Source organism: Acomys minous (assembly GCF_964271855.1).
Source record: "Acomys minous genome assembly, chromosome: 1".
In the NCBI taxonomy this organism is placed as follows: domain Eukaryota; kingdom Metazoa; phylum Chordata; class Mammalia; order Rodentia; family Muridae; genus Acomys; species Acomys minous.
Window position 1 is genome coordinate 108,452,553 of NC_140483.1, and position 17,985 is coordinate 108,470,537.

At 42.8% G+C, this 17,985-nt stretch overlaps 1 protein-coding gene across 1 annotated transcript in view; it reads left to right on the forward strand.

The window, feature by feature from the left end:
- Positions 1-17,985, forward strand: part of CPA6 (carboxypeptidase A6) — a 311,521-nt gene that overhangs the window by 209,332 nt on the left and 84,204 nt on the right. Inside the window, exons 4-6 of the mRNA XM_084783077.1 lie at positions 1,629-1,743; positions 3,819-3,920; positions 8,490-8,594. Of these exons, the coding sequence (XP_084639203.1) occupies positions 1,629-1,743; positions 3,819-3,920; positions 8,490-8,594 (322 nt within the window). The remainder of the gene's footprint in view (positions 1-1,628; positions 1,744-3,818; positions 3,921-8,489; positions 8,595-17,985) is intronic.

Here is a 17,985-nt window from a genome sequence, read left to right on the forward strand (position 1 = left end):
GAAGTTTCCCTGCAGTCTCTGGACTATTTATTACTACATCTCTGCTAATCAAACCCTGCTTCTCCCTGGCTATCCAAGTTCTCCGCGAGAACAAGGGAGCTTAGAAGTTGGCGTGGTCCTCATGGGCTCCTCAGATCTGCCTCGGTGATACTGCCATCCTGTAGGTCATGCAGGAAATCCCCGTAACTTCTTATCTCTGGGGAGGAAAAAAAAAAAGTTCCTGGTAAGGAAGACATTTGGCTTGACAAATTACTTTCGCTCACAACTTTGAGCTACCCCAGGCAGCTGCCAAGAAAGTTAAGGACATTTCTACCACCTCACCTCTTCTAACAATTCTACTGCAAAATACAGAAATAAAACAAACACACTAGCCCGTTTCTGGTTAGATGTTCAGACGGTGGTAGAGAGTCAGAAAATAGCAAGCCAGTCAGTTCACAGTGTCTGGCTCCAAAGTAAACTGTTTTCTTCAGGTGCCAAAACGTATGTATTTAGTACACCAGGTAATTCTTCTCATTAAATTACTTATCTAGATTAGCCTAAATGTCACTTACAAAAGACACCCCATGTTCTTTATCAAAATTTACCTGGTCAGCATCAGGTTCTCTTTGGAAGATAAAATATGAAAACAAAGCTTTTAAAGCACCTGCCACAGTCAGAATCACCAAAGGTCTCTAACTTCCTGAGATATTGCAGAGGAACAAAGTTTCTGTCTCTTCACACCATTTTAGAAAACAGTGGGCAGTCGTGCTATGAGTCACACCTCTAGTCTATCTGTTTGGAGCTGGTTCCACCCTAGCTATCGGCTTAACATCCCTGACTTAGCCTCAGCCTCCGGCATCCAAACGGATCCAGTTTCAGAACAGAGTTCCTCTGCCTAGGAATTCTCGGTACTGGAGGACAGTGAGATAGCTTTTTCAGTTTCCTCTGGAGAACCAAAGCTCCTTCCGTCCTCTCTCTTTCTTGGATCCAGGATGCAGGATGATGGCATGTGAACAGATAGACATTTCAGAAAAGATGCGGACACGGGTTCCAGAGCAGCCTGGGCTCCACGTTCATTGTGCCACACTGGACTTGAAGTCACAAGATCAGACTCTGGGTTCACATCCGAAGCTCAGAGTCTGTCTTTGCATTCTCAATGGAATGACACTTGCAGATTCTTAACCCTACTGGGTCTCAGGCTCCTCACTTAGGAGACGGAACTAATAGACTCTGACACAAAGGTTGTTACTGAAGATCAAACACACAGCACAGCGGCTGGCTTCTGATAAGCACTCAGTCAGCGTAAGTGTGCACAGCGTTGTCACATGGTCATAGACATAGCTCACACCATAGTAGCTATTATTGCAGCACTGCTATTATTTGGGGACATCTGGCTATAATTTTACACTTCAAATTCATTATACCATTTACTTAACAGTTTTTGTTTCCCGAAAAAGAACGTTTTCTCAGCATTTGGTATTTTTAGAAATGTCACTCTTGGCGGTCTATTTTTTTCCCTCTTGCACCACAGAACCCTGGGGCACTTTCATGCTACTTCATTGTGTATGTGTGATTCTTTTTTGGCACTGCCTGATTTTTTGCATGCTCTTGGCTTGCTTTTTTGATCATGCCTACTATTTCAAATCCAGGGTCCTCATAGAAGATCTTCAGAAAGCTGTGGAAGATGAAAACCGCTTGCAAAGCCAGAGAAGCAGAAGATCCCTGTCTGAACACAACTATGAGGTGTATCACCCCTTAGAAGATGTATGTAATCAAAGGACTTTCTTGTATCTTTTTTCCAAGACAGGGTTTCTCTGTATAGCCTCAGCTGTCCTGGACTCACTTTGTAGACCAGGCTGGCCTCGAACTCGCAAAGAGCCACCTGCCTCTGCCTCCCAGAGTGTTGAGATTAAAAGCATGCACCACTATGCCTGGCAAATCTTACCATCTTCTTTTTAACCTTTATTTTATATGCATTGGTGGTTTTCCGCCATGTATATCTACGTGAGAGTGTTGGTTCTTGGAATTACAGACAGCTGTGAGCTGCATGTGGGTGCTGGGAATTGAACCTGGGTCCCTTGCAAGAGCAGTCAGTGCCCTTTACCACTGAGCCATCTCTCCAGCCCCTCAAAGGACCTTTTAATGTTTTTTTTTCAAGTTCATCTTTGGCATTTTGGTACAAAAATTAGAGAGAATTGTGAAAACAGAGACTTTGGCTCTGGGGAGAACATAGAGAATACTGCACGGCGTAGGCCCCCTGGTTCACGTGTCTCCATTGATCTTTTTTACTGCTAAAATAAGAATTATCAAAATAATGGGGCAGAGGGATGGCTCAGCAGGAAAGAGTACCTGTTGCTCTCGCTGGATTGTTTGGGTCCCAACAGCCAGCCTGCATCCGTGGCATCGCTGGACCACTGCACATACTGTCACACAATCCACAAGGAAAACCCACAGCAATCTCGTCCTCCCTACGCATCATTTAGTCTTTGCCTGCAACAACTTACAGTTCTTCACATTTTAGCTAAAATGAGCAAGACACTCTTTTTGTTCTGCTCGACTACATAGAAGCCCTCTGCTCACCAAACCCCAGTATATGCTGGTGCCCCCTGGCACACAGATGTGACTTTGTCACACAATCATTGTGGTGGACTGATACTGTCTGTGCTAATAAGCTGCACGTTCCATGAGGGCCAAGTGTTTACTATGTTCACTACTATCCCCCCAATGCAGACAAGAGTCTTCCAAATAGAAAAGGTGTTGGCCGAGTATGTAAGTACATACATATTTTGTCCATGTTTCTTCTATAATAAGCTAAGGAGTTCCAGACACAAAATTAATGAGATTCTACTATATCATTAAGAATATTTTTGTTCTTTAAAGATAAATCTCCTTTAAGAGTCATTTTGCAAATTTCCACGTCTCAACATATTTTTTAAAAGAAGCTTTGAATTAAATGCAATAAAAGGTTTCACTAACCTGGCACGTGAAAACATAGTAAGACTCCCTAGAAAAAAGGTCAAATTCCAAAAATAGATAGATCTGGGTATGCACATATGCACACATACATATATACCTTCTGGCTTGTTGGAGGACGAGAAAGCATGAGCGCTTTCTAAGATATATGTATCCATCCTTTCAGCACAAACCCCCTCACATCATGGAACAGTGAGACACATCCATGTGACGGCTTTATGGCTTGCAGGGAATTTAAGTCAGAAATGCCACCTATCTTTCTCAGCACCTTATTCATCCCATCTCAAATACGCCTTCTCTCCTGGTGGCAGAGAAGTGTGTGTGAATGGATTGATCCAAGTGTGCACTCCTCTAGAGGAATTATGCAGACTATGCCTTCCAGTGGCTCAGCAGAATAAACTCAAGTGCAGCTGATCCTGCCTTTTCCCCTGTAGCTCTTGCTTGGTTCCAAGGACTTTAGTGGCTCTCAAGTCATTTGGAGCATTTATCAAAAGCTGTTGTGTGTTTTGACGTCATTTGTTTTGTTGGATTTTTGTTTTGTTTTCTTCCTTAAAAACTGCGGGGAAATGGAAATAAACTTGGATTTTTCAAAAGGAAGCCAGAGCACATCAGGTTCCTTTCGTGCACTCCCACTGTGATCTTGGTGACACGATAGGAAAAGCCCTAGACTACTGGCTGTCAGCAGACAAAATTAAGTATCCTAAAGAACAGTAAAAGTGGACAGCTTGTGGGGCTTCCCTGCCTGTCTTCAATCCCTGTGTGCTCTTTGAATTCTGGGAGCCAATGTTATCATCATCACCCTGTGTGCTCAAAGAGCTCTTGTCTTGTGAGGGACTCTGACCTAATTCTTGCTTATCTGCCTTCAGATTCAAAGTTGGATGCACCAACTGGGCCAAACTCAACCGGGCCTCGTTCGGGTTTTCTCTATTGGAAGGTCGTATGAAGGAAGACCTCTCTTTATTTTACAGGTGAGAAGAATGACATGTTAACGCAAATACATACCCCCTTCGCTTTGACTCCTGGGAGGAAAGGAAATTAGGTTTCACAATCTCATACTCACCGTTGTCCTCCTAGCTTAAGGAGAAGTTGCCTTGAGTTTTTTAAAATATATTTTATTAATTTACTCATATTACATCTCAATTGTTATCCCATCCCTTGCATCCTCCCATTCCTCCCTCCCTCTCATTTTCCTCTTACTTCCCTCCCCTATGACTGTGACTGAGGGGGACCTCCTCCCCCTGTATATGCTCATAGGGTATCAGGTCTCTTCTTGGTAGCCTGCTATCCTTCCTCTGAGTGCCACCAGGCCTCCCCATCCAGGAGACGTGGTCAAATATGGGGCACCAGAGTTCGTGTGAAAGTCAGACCCCACTCTCCACTCAACTGTGGCAAATGTCCTGTCCATTGACTAGATCTGGGTAGGGGTTCGAAGTTTACTGCACGTTTGCCTTGGGTTTTTGAGCCATATTTTTGTTGCAGCCTTTGATATTCCAGAAAGTACTGCTCCTGAGATGCTCAGTTCATGAGACAAATCCTAGTGAGTTGGTGTGACTTAAGATGAACCAATCAAAACTCTATGAATGTGAAGACATTAGCTCCTGTTTCCTTCCTCTGTTAATCACTGACCCTCTAGTTCTCCACTTCTCACTAAGCTTCTGATAGCATTTTCCTTATTCGCTGTCTCCTTCCTCACCTCCCTTTCAGACTTTGACTGATTTGCACCCCCACCCCCCACTGGAATTTTTAAAATTTATTTTTAACTTATATATTCACTTTACATCCTGATCATAGCCTCCTCCCTCCTCTCCACCTGGCCCCTCCCTCTCTCCCTTTGGACCCTTATCCCATCCTCCCCTTGTCCTCAGAAAAGGGGAGCCCCCTCACCAACTCACCAGAGAACATAAAGTCGTATCAGGACTGAGCTCCTCCTCATCCACTGAGGCCAGGCAAGGCAGCCCCATTGGACGAAGTGATAGAAAGCAAGCAACAGAGTCCATGTCATAGACAGCACACACTCAGGTTACTAGGGGACCCACACGAAGATCAAACTGCCCATCAGTTACATATGTAGAGGAGGCCTAGGGCCAGTCCATGTGTGCTTTTTGATTGGTGCTTCTGTTTTCCCCTCTAAAACTCCTCTTGGAGATTGATGATGACCCCTAGGTTCTTGACCCCTCCACTGCCTGGCCATTCCTTCAGGCTCGCTCACAGGCTTCTCTTTCCTTGTCTTCTCAGAGGTTCTGGCCATTCTCACTCTGCTCTCTGCTTTGCTCTCCCTCTACCAACTCCATCCAAATGGCCACATATGCCTCATAGGAAAATCATCCAGATCTTCCTATCTGGTTTGTAGGTCTTTAAATTCATGCAGGACCATTCACCTAGCTTTCATGAGAGCTCCTGAGACTTGTTATAGCATCACTCTCCTCCTGGTTTGGAAAAGTGTCTCCCTAAATGTGTTCCTGTGTTGCAATCCCTTACTTGCAATTCACCACCGAAAACTGACAGTTCTTTGAGAGTTCTCCGCCCTCTTCCCTGTCTTCACTGCTGCTGCCTGAATTTACCTTGGAATCTGTTCTCTCTGGACTATTTCAATAGTGGTCTTAATGTTGAGCTTCTGCCTCAGTTCTCATCCTTCCCGCCCATCCTCTAGACCACCCTCCCCACTGCTGTCAGTGTGAACTCATCCTCTAGCCCACCCCCTCCACACTGCTGTCAGTGTGAACTCATCCTCTAGCCCACCCTCCACACTGCTGTCAGTGTGAACTCATCCTCTAGCCCACCCTCCACACTGTCAGTGTGAACTCATCCTCTAGACCACCCTCCCCACTGCTGTCAGTGTGAACTCATCCTCTAGCCCACCCCCTCCACTGTCAGTGTGAACTCATCGTCTAGTCCACCCTCCACACTGATGTCAATGTGAACACATCCTCTATCCCACCCTCCCCACTGCTGTCAGTGTGAACTCATCCTCTAGCCCACCCTTCACACTATCAGTGTGAACTCATCCTCTAGCCCACCCTCCACAATGCTGTAAGTGTGAACTCATCCTCTAGCCCACCCTCCCCACTGGTGTCAGTGTGAACTCATCCTCTAGTCCACCCTCCACACTGATGTCAATGTGAACACATCCTCTATCCCACCCTCCCCACTGCTGTCAGTGTGGACTCATCCTCTAGCCCACCCTTCACACTATCAGTGTGAACTCATCCTCTAGCCCACCTTCCACAATGCTGTAAGTGTGAACTCATCCTCTAGCCCACCCTCCCCACTGGTGTCAGTGTGAACTCATCCTCTAGCCCACTCCTCCCCACTGCTGTCAGTGTGAACTCATCCTCTAGCCCACCCCCTCCACTGTCAGTGTGAACTCATCGTCTAGTCCACCCTCCACACTGATGTCAATGTGAACACATCCTCTATCCCACCCTCCCCACTGCTGTCAGTGTGGACTCATCCTCTAGCCCACCCTTCACACTATCAGTGTGAACTCATCCTCTAGCCCACCCTCCACAATGCTGTAAGTGTGAACTCATCCTCTAGCCCACCCTCCCCACTGGTGTCAGTGTGAACTCATCCTCTAGCCCACTCCTCCCCACTGCTGTCAGTGTGAACTCATCTTCTAGTCCGCTCTCCCCACTGCTGTCAGTGTGAATTCATCCTCTAGCCCACCCTCCACACTATCAGTGTGAACTCATCGTCTAGCCCACCCTCCCCACAGTTGTCAGTGTGAACTCATCCTCTACCCCACCCTCCACACTATCAATGTGAACTCATCCTCTAGCCCACCCTCCCCACTGCTGTCAGTGTGGACTCATCCTCTAGCCCACCCTCCACACTGCTGTCAGTGTGAACTCATCCTCTAGCCCACCCTCCACACTGCCATCAGTGTGAACTCATCCTCTAGCCCACCCTCCACACTGCTGTCAGTGTGAACTCATTGTCTAGCCCACCCTCTCCACTGCTGTCAGTGTGAACTCATCCTCTAGCCCACTCTCCCCACTGCTGTCAGTGTGAACTCATCCTCTAGCCCACCCCTACCCACACTTGTCAATGTGAACTCATCCTCTGGCCCACCCCTCACTGCTGTCAGTGTGAACTCATCCTCTAGCCCACCCTCCCCACTGCTGTCAGTGTGAACACATCCTCTACCCCACCCTCCACACTGCTGTCAGTGTGAACTCATCCTCTAGCCCACCCTCCACACTGCTGTCAGTGTGAACTCATCCTCTAGCCCACCCTCCACACTGCTGTCAGTGTGGACTCATCCTCTAGCCCACCCTCCCCACTGCTGTCAGTGTGGACTCATCCTCTACCCCACCCTCCACACTGCTGTCAGTGTGAACTCATCCTCTAGCCCACCCTCCACACTGCTGTCAGTGTGAACTCATCCTCTAGCCCACCCTCCACACTGCTGTCAGTGTGAACTCATCCTCTAGCCCACCCTCCCCACTGCTGTCAGTGTGAACTTTCTAAAGCAAGCACCTATATATGAGGAGAGGAGGGAGGGATGGTGGAAGAAGACTGAAGGGAGGAGAAAAGGGAAGGAAATCATAGAATATGAGGTGTGACTTTATTCCTCCTACGCAGTACATATGGACTCCATTAGTTCCCTGCCTCTATTCAGCTTCATTTGTTGTTCCTTCTTCAAATACAGTGTCCTCAGATTGTTTACAGCCCTACCTGTCTTCCTGTAACTTGTTTTTCAGACAGACTTCCAGTCTTGGTTAAATATTCAAACATCCTTTTATTCCCTGAGAGAGTTCAAGAAAACATGCCAGGTCTCCACAGTAACTTATGGATATTCAGGTCATGGAGCTGGATTGATTTTCTCACATATGCCCTTCTCACCAGCTCGTACATCTCTTGTCTGTTCATCTCTGAGTCTCCAGAGCTGAGCCTGAGGTCTGACCCTGAGAGCCACTTCCTGATGCTTTAGTCAAGTGAATTAATGAGTGAATGAAAGTGAGCTCCCTTATGAGTATACTGCCAAGTGCTGCCTACAAATGTCTGGGTTGGAAATCAGGCTTAAAGTAATATTGACATAGTCAGGGGGATTTGTAATTGGCCCCTTGATTCCACAGATAAAGTTTTATGTTTCTATTTTGTGATGCTTGCTGTAATTTGCCTATAAAGTATACTGCTTTAAGAAGTACCTCTTAGAACATTCTGGTTCCTTGGGGTGGGCACTGGATAGAGGGAAGGAGAAGAAAAAGGGTGGGTGAGGGGAGGAAAACTTGCCTTTACGTAACAGCCATCATGAGATTAAAACAGAGCAACTGCACCCCTTTAGGGATCAGGATTGACCTCTTCCTTGTGTGTTTTCTGGTCCCTTGATTGGATTGAGGCAATAAATGTATTGTTTCTACATAAGCAAGTCTGGGCTTCCAAAAGAAGATAGGAAATCTCTTTATCTTTTTAATGTGTTACCTAATAAACAAAGCCATAGTGAGGAATTATGCCAAGCCCTTATTAAATCACACTGGTCAGCAGATCCAAACAGAAAAGCCTCAGTTGGTGACTGTGAACCCTCTTGTTTTCAGCTGGGCAGAAAATCACGAGCCTACAAAAGAGCTGTCTGGATAGACTGCGGCATTCACGCCAGAGAATGGATCAGCCCTGCCTTTTGTCAGTGGTTTGTTAGAGAAGTAAGTTAAGCCCTTTTCAGAGTGTCAGCTCCGGCTAGTCAGGAGTTCCCTGTGTTTTTTCTTCTGTTCAAGGAACAAAGTGGGGATTTGAAAACAGCAATACCTGCTTGAATGATGGTGATACCTTGATTCTATGGGCTGCTTTCATGTTTATGGCCCCTCCAAGGCCCCGGGACAACTCACTTTCACCTCTACCCTTCAAAGGTAGAATCCTCGGCCCCAGCTAAAGAAGCTGGAGTGGGAAGGCGCTGGCACGTGACTCAGTTGATAACGCTAGCACCTAGCATGCATATGACCCTGGATCTGACCCCCAGTGCCACATAACCTAAGTGTGGCGTTGCATGTCTACAATCCTAGCACTTGGGAGACTGAGGCGGGAGGATCAGAAGTTCAAGGTCATCCTCAGGTAGGCAGAATGTTCAAAGCCACGCAGTGTTGCCTGATACTCTATCTCAAAGGTACAGACAAACACAGCTGGGTTCAGAGCGTTTTATGAATTTGAGGCAAATTAGGATCTGGCCACCACAGCAAATGAATAGTAAAAGTCTAAAATGCAACAGGTCTAGAGCAACTGACCTGTTACATTCAGCTCAGAAACTTCTCAATCACTCCACGTCCCTTTCAAAATGAGCTCCTCTATATTGTACCCTCTATGTTGTAACAGCAAAGACGTGAACAAATGGTTCTCTCCTGCTATGAGCCTGTAGTTTGGAGACCAAGAGATCTCCAGCACCTATGACTGAACGTTCTCCACGTCCAGCCATTTTCTCTTTAAGGTGCCGTCGACAGCTGGTAACTCATAAGGATTTCTCATGCCCAAATGCTTTGTTTTGAGTCCCCATCCCAGTGTGTGCCCTTACTGAGGGAGCCAGCATTTCAAGAATGCAGTGGCTTTCAGTGTTTGAAGCTTTCTTAAGTCTTGACTTATAGAGGTTTTTATTTTTGTGGGGAAAAATCTTAAGAGAAAGCCAGTCACTAATGGTAACAACAGCTAAGGAGCCTAAAGAAATGAAGGTTTGCTAGTCCTGTACTTACGGGAAGCTATTAAGGACACAAAGGCTACTCAAATGTACTTTAGTCATATTTCCCTGTTTTATGTGGAAATTATGTGACTTTGAGGGCTCTTGTAGGCATTGCAGAACACAGTCCATGTTTCACAAGTGTCAAAAATGCACTAAGCTTGCAACGTTTCTCTCTACCAAAACCAAACTTGCAAAGGTGTGCTTAATTTTATAAATACTACAAAGTAAGCAGTGCTAATTTTTCCTCTACAAATTATTGAGTAACCCACATCCCTTTAAACAGCAATCAACCCCACTAAAACCAAATGAGAACGTGAATAAGAAGTTGTTCGCTGTTTAATATATCAAACACTCAGTGTTTACTTTAACAGAATATTTCAGATTTGGGGAGAGACAGGAAAAAGAAAAGATGGTTAAGTAAGGAACAGCTTCTTGCTATGGCTATCTCCCTTTCTTGCATGCATTTTTCCCAAAACTCAATAGCTTAAAACAATAGTCATTGATTTCTCAGTTTCTGTGAGGCAGCAATCTAGTGAGCTCAGCTGGATGCCTCTGGCTTAGGACCCATCACAGAGCTGCAGTTGGGAGTTCACTTAGGGATGCAGCCATGAAGGTGTGTGTGTGTTAAAAGAAAGAGTGCACTTTTAACTTCACTCGTAGCTATTGAGGAAGGACCTCGGATCCCTCGGTGGCTGTCAACGCCAATATTAGTTCCTTGCTGCATGGATGCTTCTCCCCAAGGTAGATTGGAACATGGACCTGGCTTCTTTCAGAGCAAACAGGAGAGGGGGGAATAAAAAGAAGACCCAAAATAGAAGTGAGTCACTTTGAAATCAAATCTCAAAAGTGACCTCCCATTACTTTGCCAAATTCTGTCAACTAGAAGGGGGAGATGCAAGGTCTAAGGCATACCCAAGAGAAAGAGATTACACACAAGGTCTAAATACCAAGAGAGAGGCATCACCAAGGCTCACCTTGGAAATGGCCTCCCACACCTTACTGGGTTTTACCCCCTCAGCCACCACTGTAGCATTTGTATCCTTATTAAAATGTGAACTACCAGAAAAACTTAGCCAGGCATGGTGGCACATGCATATAATCCCAGCGCTAAGGAGGCAGAGGCAGACAGATTGCTGTGAGTTCGAGGCCAGCCTGGTCTACAAAGAGAGTCTAGGGCAGCCAGGACTACACAAAGAAACTTTGTCTCAAAAAACAGAAAGAAAGAAAAAAGAAAAGAAAAGCTCAATCAACCCTCTGCTCTGGTACAGCAGAAGATTACAAGGGATTTTAGGTGGACATGAGTTATAAACCTGAGTAGTAAGTCATTTAATGTCTCTGAAGCATACCAGCATGTGGATACCAGTGCTATATAACATACAGGCCTGCTAGAAGGGTTGAATAACGTAATATGAACAAAAAAAACTAGAATGTTTGACAACTAAAAAGTATTTTGTAAAGTTAACTCATTATTACTATTAACATCAGCAGTTTAGTATTTTGAATAACCCATAAAATAGAACAATTTAAAGCAAATGAGCAAGAATATAAAGGAGCCCAACCCTATAAAACATGCAGTAGATAATTATAGATCACCCAAAAACAGCAGAATATACATGTTTTCAAAATGCATATAAGGTATATTCTAAAAAATACCTAGGGAAAAAAAAAAAAACACCAAAAAACCATACTGCAACAAACGTTAGTGATTGATATCATGAGAGTATGCCATGTGACCATAAAAAAACCAGTCTAGAAACTGAACATTGACAATAGGAAGATTTCTAAAAATTTGAAAATTAAGCACAGTCTAAATAATCTATTGATTAAAGGATGAATTTCAAGAGAAAAATTTAAAGAATACATTGGACAAGATGCAAATGAAAAGAGAACATCACAAAGTTTGTGGGGCATGGCTAAATCAGGACTTTAAGGAAAACTTAAAGTACTGAACTCACACACATTAAAAGAAAAGTAACATCTCTAAACAACAGGTTATTACCTCAAGGACCTATGTACAGTGAGCAAAACGGTGATGATAAATGAACATCAAAGCAAGTAGCAGGAAGGTAGTAAAAATTGCAGTATAATTAAATAAAGGAAATCATTAGAGAAAAGCAATGAAACAAGGAAACATGAAAAATTCTTGGTATAATGGTTCATCTCAATTGTCAACTTGACAAAACCTAGAATCACCTGGCAAGTGGGCATCTGGGCATCTTCCTTCACAGGAAGAAGCATCTTGGTTAAGGTACTTAAGACTGGTGCCCTTCCTAAGGCTCGAATCTCAGACTACAGCTGAGGAGAAAGTGACCTGAGGACTAGCATTCATCTCACTCTGCTTCCTGACTGTGGATGCTCTGTGACCAGCTGCCTCAAGCTCCTGATGCCTTGCCTTCCTCCGCCATTGTCCCCTGGGACTGTGACCCCCAAATAAATTCTTTATACTTGAAATACTTGAGTATTTAATCATAGCAACAAAGAAGTAATCAAGACTTCTAGAAAGACAGAGAAAAGAAGTCAAGACCAATTACCAAGATTTGGAATGAAATGGGCCATGCTATAGACACAACAGATATCAAAAGGATAGTGAAAAACTATAATATCATACACATAAACTTGACAATGTAGAAAAGTGGACACATTAATTGCAAAAAAAAACACACTGGTCCAACATACTTGGTATAAAATAGGTCCATTTTGACATTAGTAGTCTCTTAGTTTTCCTCAGAACTACAGCTCAGATCTCGGTGATGCTGTGAGTTAGTGTAGAACCAGAGTTCTGACTCGAGTGGCTCCAGAGTCCACTATGAGATGGGGTTCTGACTCAAGTGGGCCCATAGTCCAGGATGGCATAGAGTTCTGATTCCAGTGGCCTCAGAGTCCACTATTGGATAAGGTTCTGAATCCAGTGCTACCACAGTTCACTGTAGGACTTGGATTTTCACTCCATCTGCTTGCCCTAGTTCTCACTGTATGACCTGCTCATGACCCTGCTGCCACCTAGGCAAGACCAAAACACCTTGGCAAACTCACCCAGGAATCAGAACCAAGCTTCTCTCTCTCTACAGCTGAACTTCATGCAGACAGCCCTCTAAGCAGACACAGAAACATGAAACAACCAAATAGAGTTGGAAGAAGGGGAAGCTAAAACTGGATGAGACGGCTATTACAAAAAAATGTGTAAAACATGACAAAGAAACACAAATCATATGACACATGACCCATTCCCAGCATCCCTAGGATGGAAGCCAAAACCACAGAGATTGCTAAAATGTGTAATAATTCAGAATCTTAATTTTTAAGCGAATTAATGGCCATATAAAAAAATCAAACAGATCCAAGAACTAAGGAAATCTGACCACATCTCAACAACATAGTCTCAAAGTGAATCAAGCACTTAGTAAGTTTCAGGAGAGAAGTTCAAAATTGAAGGAAAATGAAACTGTAACATCAAAGATAGAATCAGATGGAAATGAAAAAAAAAGGGTTAACCAAATGAAAAATCATATCAGAAAACATCATCCATGTGCGAGAGGGATAAGTTTCATGGATAAAGGACAAATTAGAGACATTAATATAGGCATATAAAAGGGGAAATTAATAAACATGAGCGATATTCCCAAATAGTCTATTGTATGTTAAATAGGCCAGACCTGATCTGTAGTACAGAGGAAGAGCTGAGATAAAGTCAAAAGAAATACACAGCTATTCAGTGAAATTATAACAAATACTCAAACCTAGAGACAGAATGAAGAGAGAGAGAGAGAGAGAGAGAGAGAGAGAGAGAGAGAGAGAGAAAGAAAGAAAGAAAGAAAGAAAGAAAGAGGATTCTGGTGACACTGGCCTGCATCATTCCCAAATTCCAGGTTTAGCTTTGTGCCCATTTCCAGTACCAGCCTAACCTACTAGGTCTGCTAGACCCGAGCCTGCCCAAGCCATGTCTAACCTCCATGCCTAGCCTGGCCCATAGATGTTCTCTGACTCAGCCTGGTGACTCTGCCTTACCTAGCCTGCCTGCACACTCTCTAACTCCCAGACTGTTTTGCATATCCAGTGTATAGGCCCAGTCTCTTGAGTCCAGCCTACATTGTCTCCAAACTGCAAAATTGGTCCTGAACACACACACTCTGCAATGGTCAGCCTGTCGCATCTGCCAAGCCTTACCCCAGGAGGGCCATACCCAATACTTGCAGGCCTAGCCACAAGTGGCTCCAAAAATAATCTACAGATTCAATACAATTTCAATATCTTCTGCATAGAGATAGAAAAAAATCAAGAATTCATATAGGTTCATGAGAAGCCAAACCAATCCTGAGGAGAAAGAATATGGCTGGAGGTATCATAATAAATGACCTTAAATTAAACTGCAGAGAATTGGAGCAAAGACATCCTGGTTCTGGCATAAAAACAAATAGACCAATGAAACAGAATGAAGTCTAACAAAGCTATGACCACGTAACTTTTGAAAAGAAATCTAAAACATGCAATAGTGTGGTGCTAGCAAAACCTGATATTCACCTACAGAAGACTGAAATTGGGTCCCTATCTTTCTCCTATACAAAAATCAACTCAAAGTGGATCAGTACCTGGATTTAAAACCTGAAACGATAGCCTACGACCATATATAGTGGGGGGAGGAGGTCCCCCTCGGTCTTAGACCTAGGGGAGGGGAATAGGGTGAAAGTGGGTGGGAGGGAGGAACGGGAGGATACAAGTGAGGGGATAACAACTGAGTTGTAATCTGAATAAATTAATAAAATTAAAATTTTAAAAAGCTGAAATGCTAAAAGTGCTAGAAGAAAACATAGGGAATACACTTCAAGAAATAGATTTAGGTAAATTAGGCAAGAAGTTTCTGGAACAGAACTACAATAGCACAGGAGCTAGCACCAGGAACAACAGATGGGATAAACATGAAATTAAAAATGGTTTGCACAGCAAAAGAAACAATGATCGGAGCAAATAGACAGTCCACGGAGTGACAGAATGTCCTCACCAGCTTTACTTCAGGCAGGGGACTAATACCCAGAAGTTAAAATGAACTGCCACAATTAAAAATCAAAACGTCCAATCAATAAATGAGCTAGTAAAATGAACAAGTAGTTTGCAAAAGAAAAAAAAAACACAAATGGACAGTGAATGTTTTTGAAAACGTTGATCATCCCTAGTTATCAGGAAGTGAAAATTAAAATTACTTTAAGACATCACCTCATCCCTTTCAGAACAGCCATCATCAAGAAATCCAACAATAAATGCCAGCAAGCATGTAAGCAAAGAGGAGCTCATGTTCTCTGTTGGCAGGTCTGCTAGTTCAGACATTATTGAAATAAAAAAATTAAAATAGAACCACCATATGACCCAGCAGTATTTAAGCAAAGGGCTCCATATCCTACCACAGAGATACGCGTGCATCCATGTTCATTGCTGCTTAATTCACAAGAGCTAAGAAATGGAACCCCCTTCGTTGCCCATTAACAAGTGAGTGGATAATGAAAATGTGGTCCATATACGCAATGAAACTCTATTCAGCTATAAAGAAAAATTAAATTTGCAGGGAAATAGATGGATCTGGAAAGGAAGGTATATTAAACAAGATGACTCTAACTCACTAAGACAGAAGCTACATGTTGTCTCTTAACTGTGAATTCTTGCCTGGAGAGAGGTATAGGTGGGGGTGTGGGGGCCTGAGGCATGGGAGGGGGAGCCTGAGGCATGGGAGGGGTGGGGGTGGGGACCTGAGGCATGGGGTGGGGGTGGGGGCCTGAGGCATGGGAGGGGGAGCCTGAGGCATGGGAGGGGTGGGGGCCTGAGGCATGGGAGGGGTGGGGGTGGGGACCTGAGGCATGGGAGGGGGGTGGGGAGCCTGCGGTGTGTAAATGTAGTTAAAACCCAGAAGACTAGACAGACCAAGAGAGAGTAAACGTAGGTTAATGTGTAAAGATAGGAGTAGGCAAACTGACACATCAGACATAAAAGAAGATAAAAGACCAGATTTGGGGTGAGGTTACAAAGGTAGACTGAGAGTAGTGGGGAGCGGGGTGAGGGAGAGAGATAAGGGAAAAGGAGAATCTACTAAGATACATTTTGTTCAAAAATACCATAATAATATCTGACGCTTTATATGCTAATATAATTTTTAATATGTAAAATAACATATAGAGGGTCCAGAGAGATGGACCAGTAGTTAAGGGCACTGCCTGCTCTTCCAAAGGACCTGGGCTCAATTCCCAGAATCCACATGGTGGCTCACAGTGATCTGGGACTCTGTGGGCACCTGACATACAAGTGGTACACAGTCATATGTGCAGACAACACACCCATATGCCTAAAATAAAAATGAAGAAATTAAAAAAATAATAATAGCATGAAGAGAAATCAAGGAAAACGCTCAATGCCAATCTTTGGCCTCGACCCCCAAACACATGTACATGCAGATATGCACATATATGCAAATACATTTTTAAAAATAGATACTTTGGAGAGCCTTGCCACTGTTAAGGATATGTGTTCCTGATTTTCCAATTCAATATAACAAGTATTATTTGGAGAATTCTCCCAAATATTTAAAGAAGGATTAGCTGCAGCTCAACAGCATCCCCTTCATAAAATGGAAGAAAGGAAAAAAAAACAAGAAATACCTGCAATTCATTTTATGAAGTCTGACGCTGAAACCAGATAGAGATAGTACAATAATAATCTTTTTTTTAAGCCACAGTGTCTTTTGTCTGGAGCAGCCATCTTCCAGTAATTTGAGAAATAACAAGTGCAAAAGGAGAGGGGAGAGGCGCCCACTGTATGTTTTTAGGAAACATGGAGATCGTCCTCTGGTCACATGTGTGCACATCAACAAGGAGGGTGATGTTGCTGACAGCAAGGGAATGGGTCCTGCTCCAAAAGAAACATCCTAAAAAGGTTACCATGGTAAAAACCTTAAAGTGTCACTTAACATCCTGCTGGCGTTGTTGTAAACAAGCCAGTTAAGGGCAAGATTCTTGAAAAGGGAATTAATGTTTATTTTGAACAGATTAAGCTCTGTAAGAGCGATAGCTTCCTAAAATGGGTGAAGGAAACCTATCACTGAGTAGATAAATAAAGCCAAAGAGGAAGCCACTTGAGTTCCTGCTCTGCCCACAAAGCTCTAGGGTTTTGTGAGTACAGAAAGGAGGCTAAGCTGAGTGAGCCTGCTCCCAAGGAATGTATGAGAAATAAAATGCCTAAATTAGTGTCCCACATTACTCATAAATATGGACAAAAATCTTTAAAATACTATCAAGCAGAACTTAGCAACCTATAAAAAGAATTATACACCATGACCAAGTGAAATTTATTTCATGTAAGCAAGTCTGGGTCTATATCCAAATGTTAATCAATACAATTTACCATAGTAACAGCCAAGGAAGAAAAAAAATCACATGATATTATCAATTGGTGCAGTAAAAGCAGTTGACAAAATTCAACATATTTTTATGATAAAAACTTGCAGAGGAAGAAATAGAAACTTTCTCAACTTTATAAAGAGCTATAAAGAACTTTTACCAAATACTATACTCAACAGTAAACAACCAAATCCCTTCTTCCTAAAATCAGGAACAAGTCAAAAATGTCTACTTTCATCTTTCTTAATTAATATAGTGTTGGAAGTTCTGGCAGGTGCAGTCAAGCAAAAAAACAATAGGCATGTAAATTGGAAAAAATAAAAGTATTTCTATCTGCAAATGATATGATTTTCTACATAGAAAATATTTTACAGGACTAGCAAGTGTATAATTTCAAGTTTGTACAAGATAAAAAAAACAAAATTGATTATATTACCATACAGTAGTAAATGATGCATCAACAATGAGATTTTTGCATATAATATGAACAATAATTGCTGAAAAGAGTTAGGTATCTAACATAGGATGTGCAACTATATACTAAAGACAACAAAATGCTGGTAAAATAAATGAAAAGAAATCTAAGTAAGTGAGTTTTGTTTCTCTCCTTGACTGGAAAACTCAAAACAGTAAAAATGTCAATAAAGTTTAAAACAATTCATATTAAAATTACAGTTAGATCCTTTTATAGGTAAGACTATTCTAAAAATCTCTTAAGCAAAGATGTTATAGAGAAAGAAATGAAGATGGAAAAATTATTCTGCCAACTTCAAGTCACATCATATACCTATAACAGCTAAGAACATATAGTGTTTAAGAGATTGACATGGATAAATCAATGTAATTAAGAATCTACCCAACAGTGTTTATTATTCAGCCTTAAAAGAGAATGAAGCATTGTCCCTCATAGGCAAATGGATGGATGTGTACATCATTGCTATATTAGTTACATTTTCTGTTGATGTAACAAAAAAAAAAGCAATTTAAGGGAAC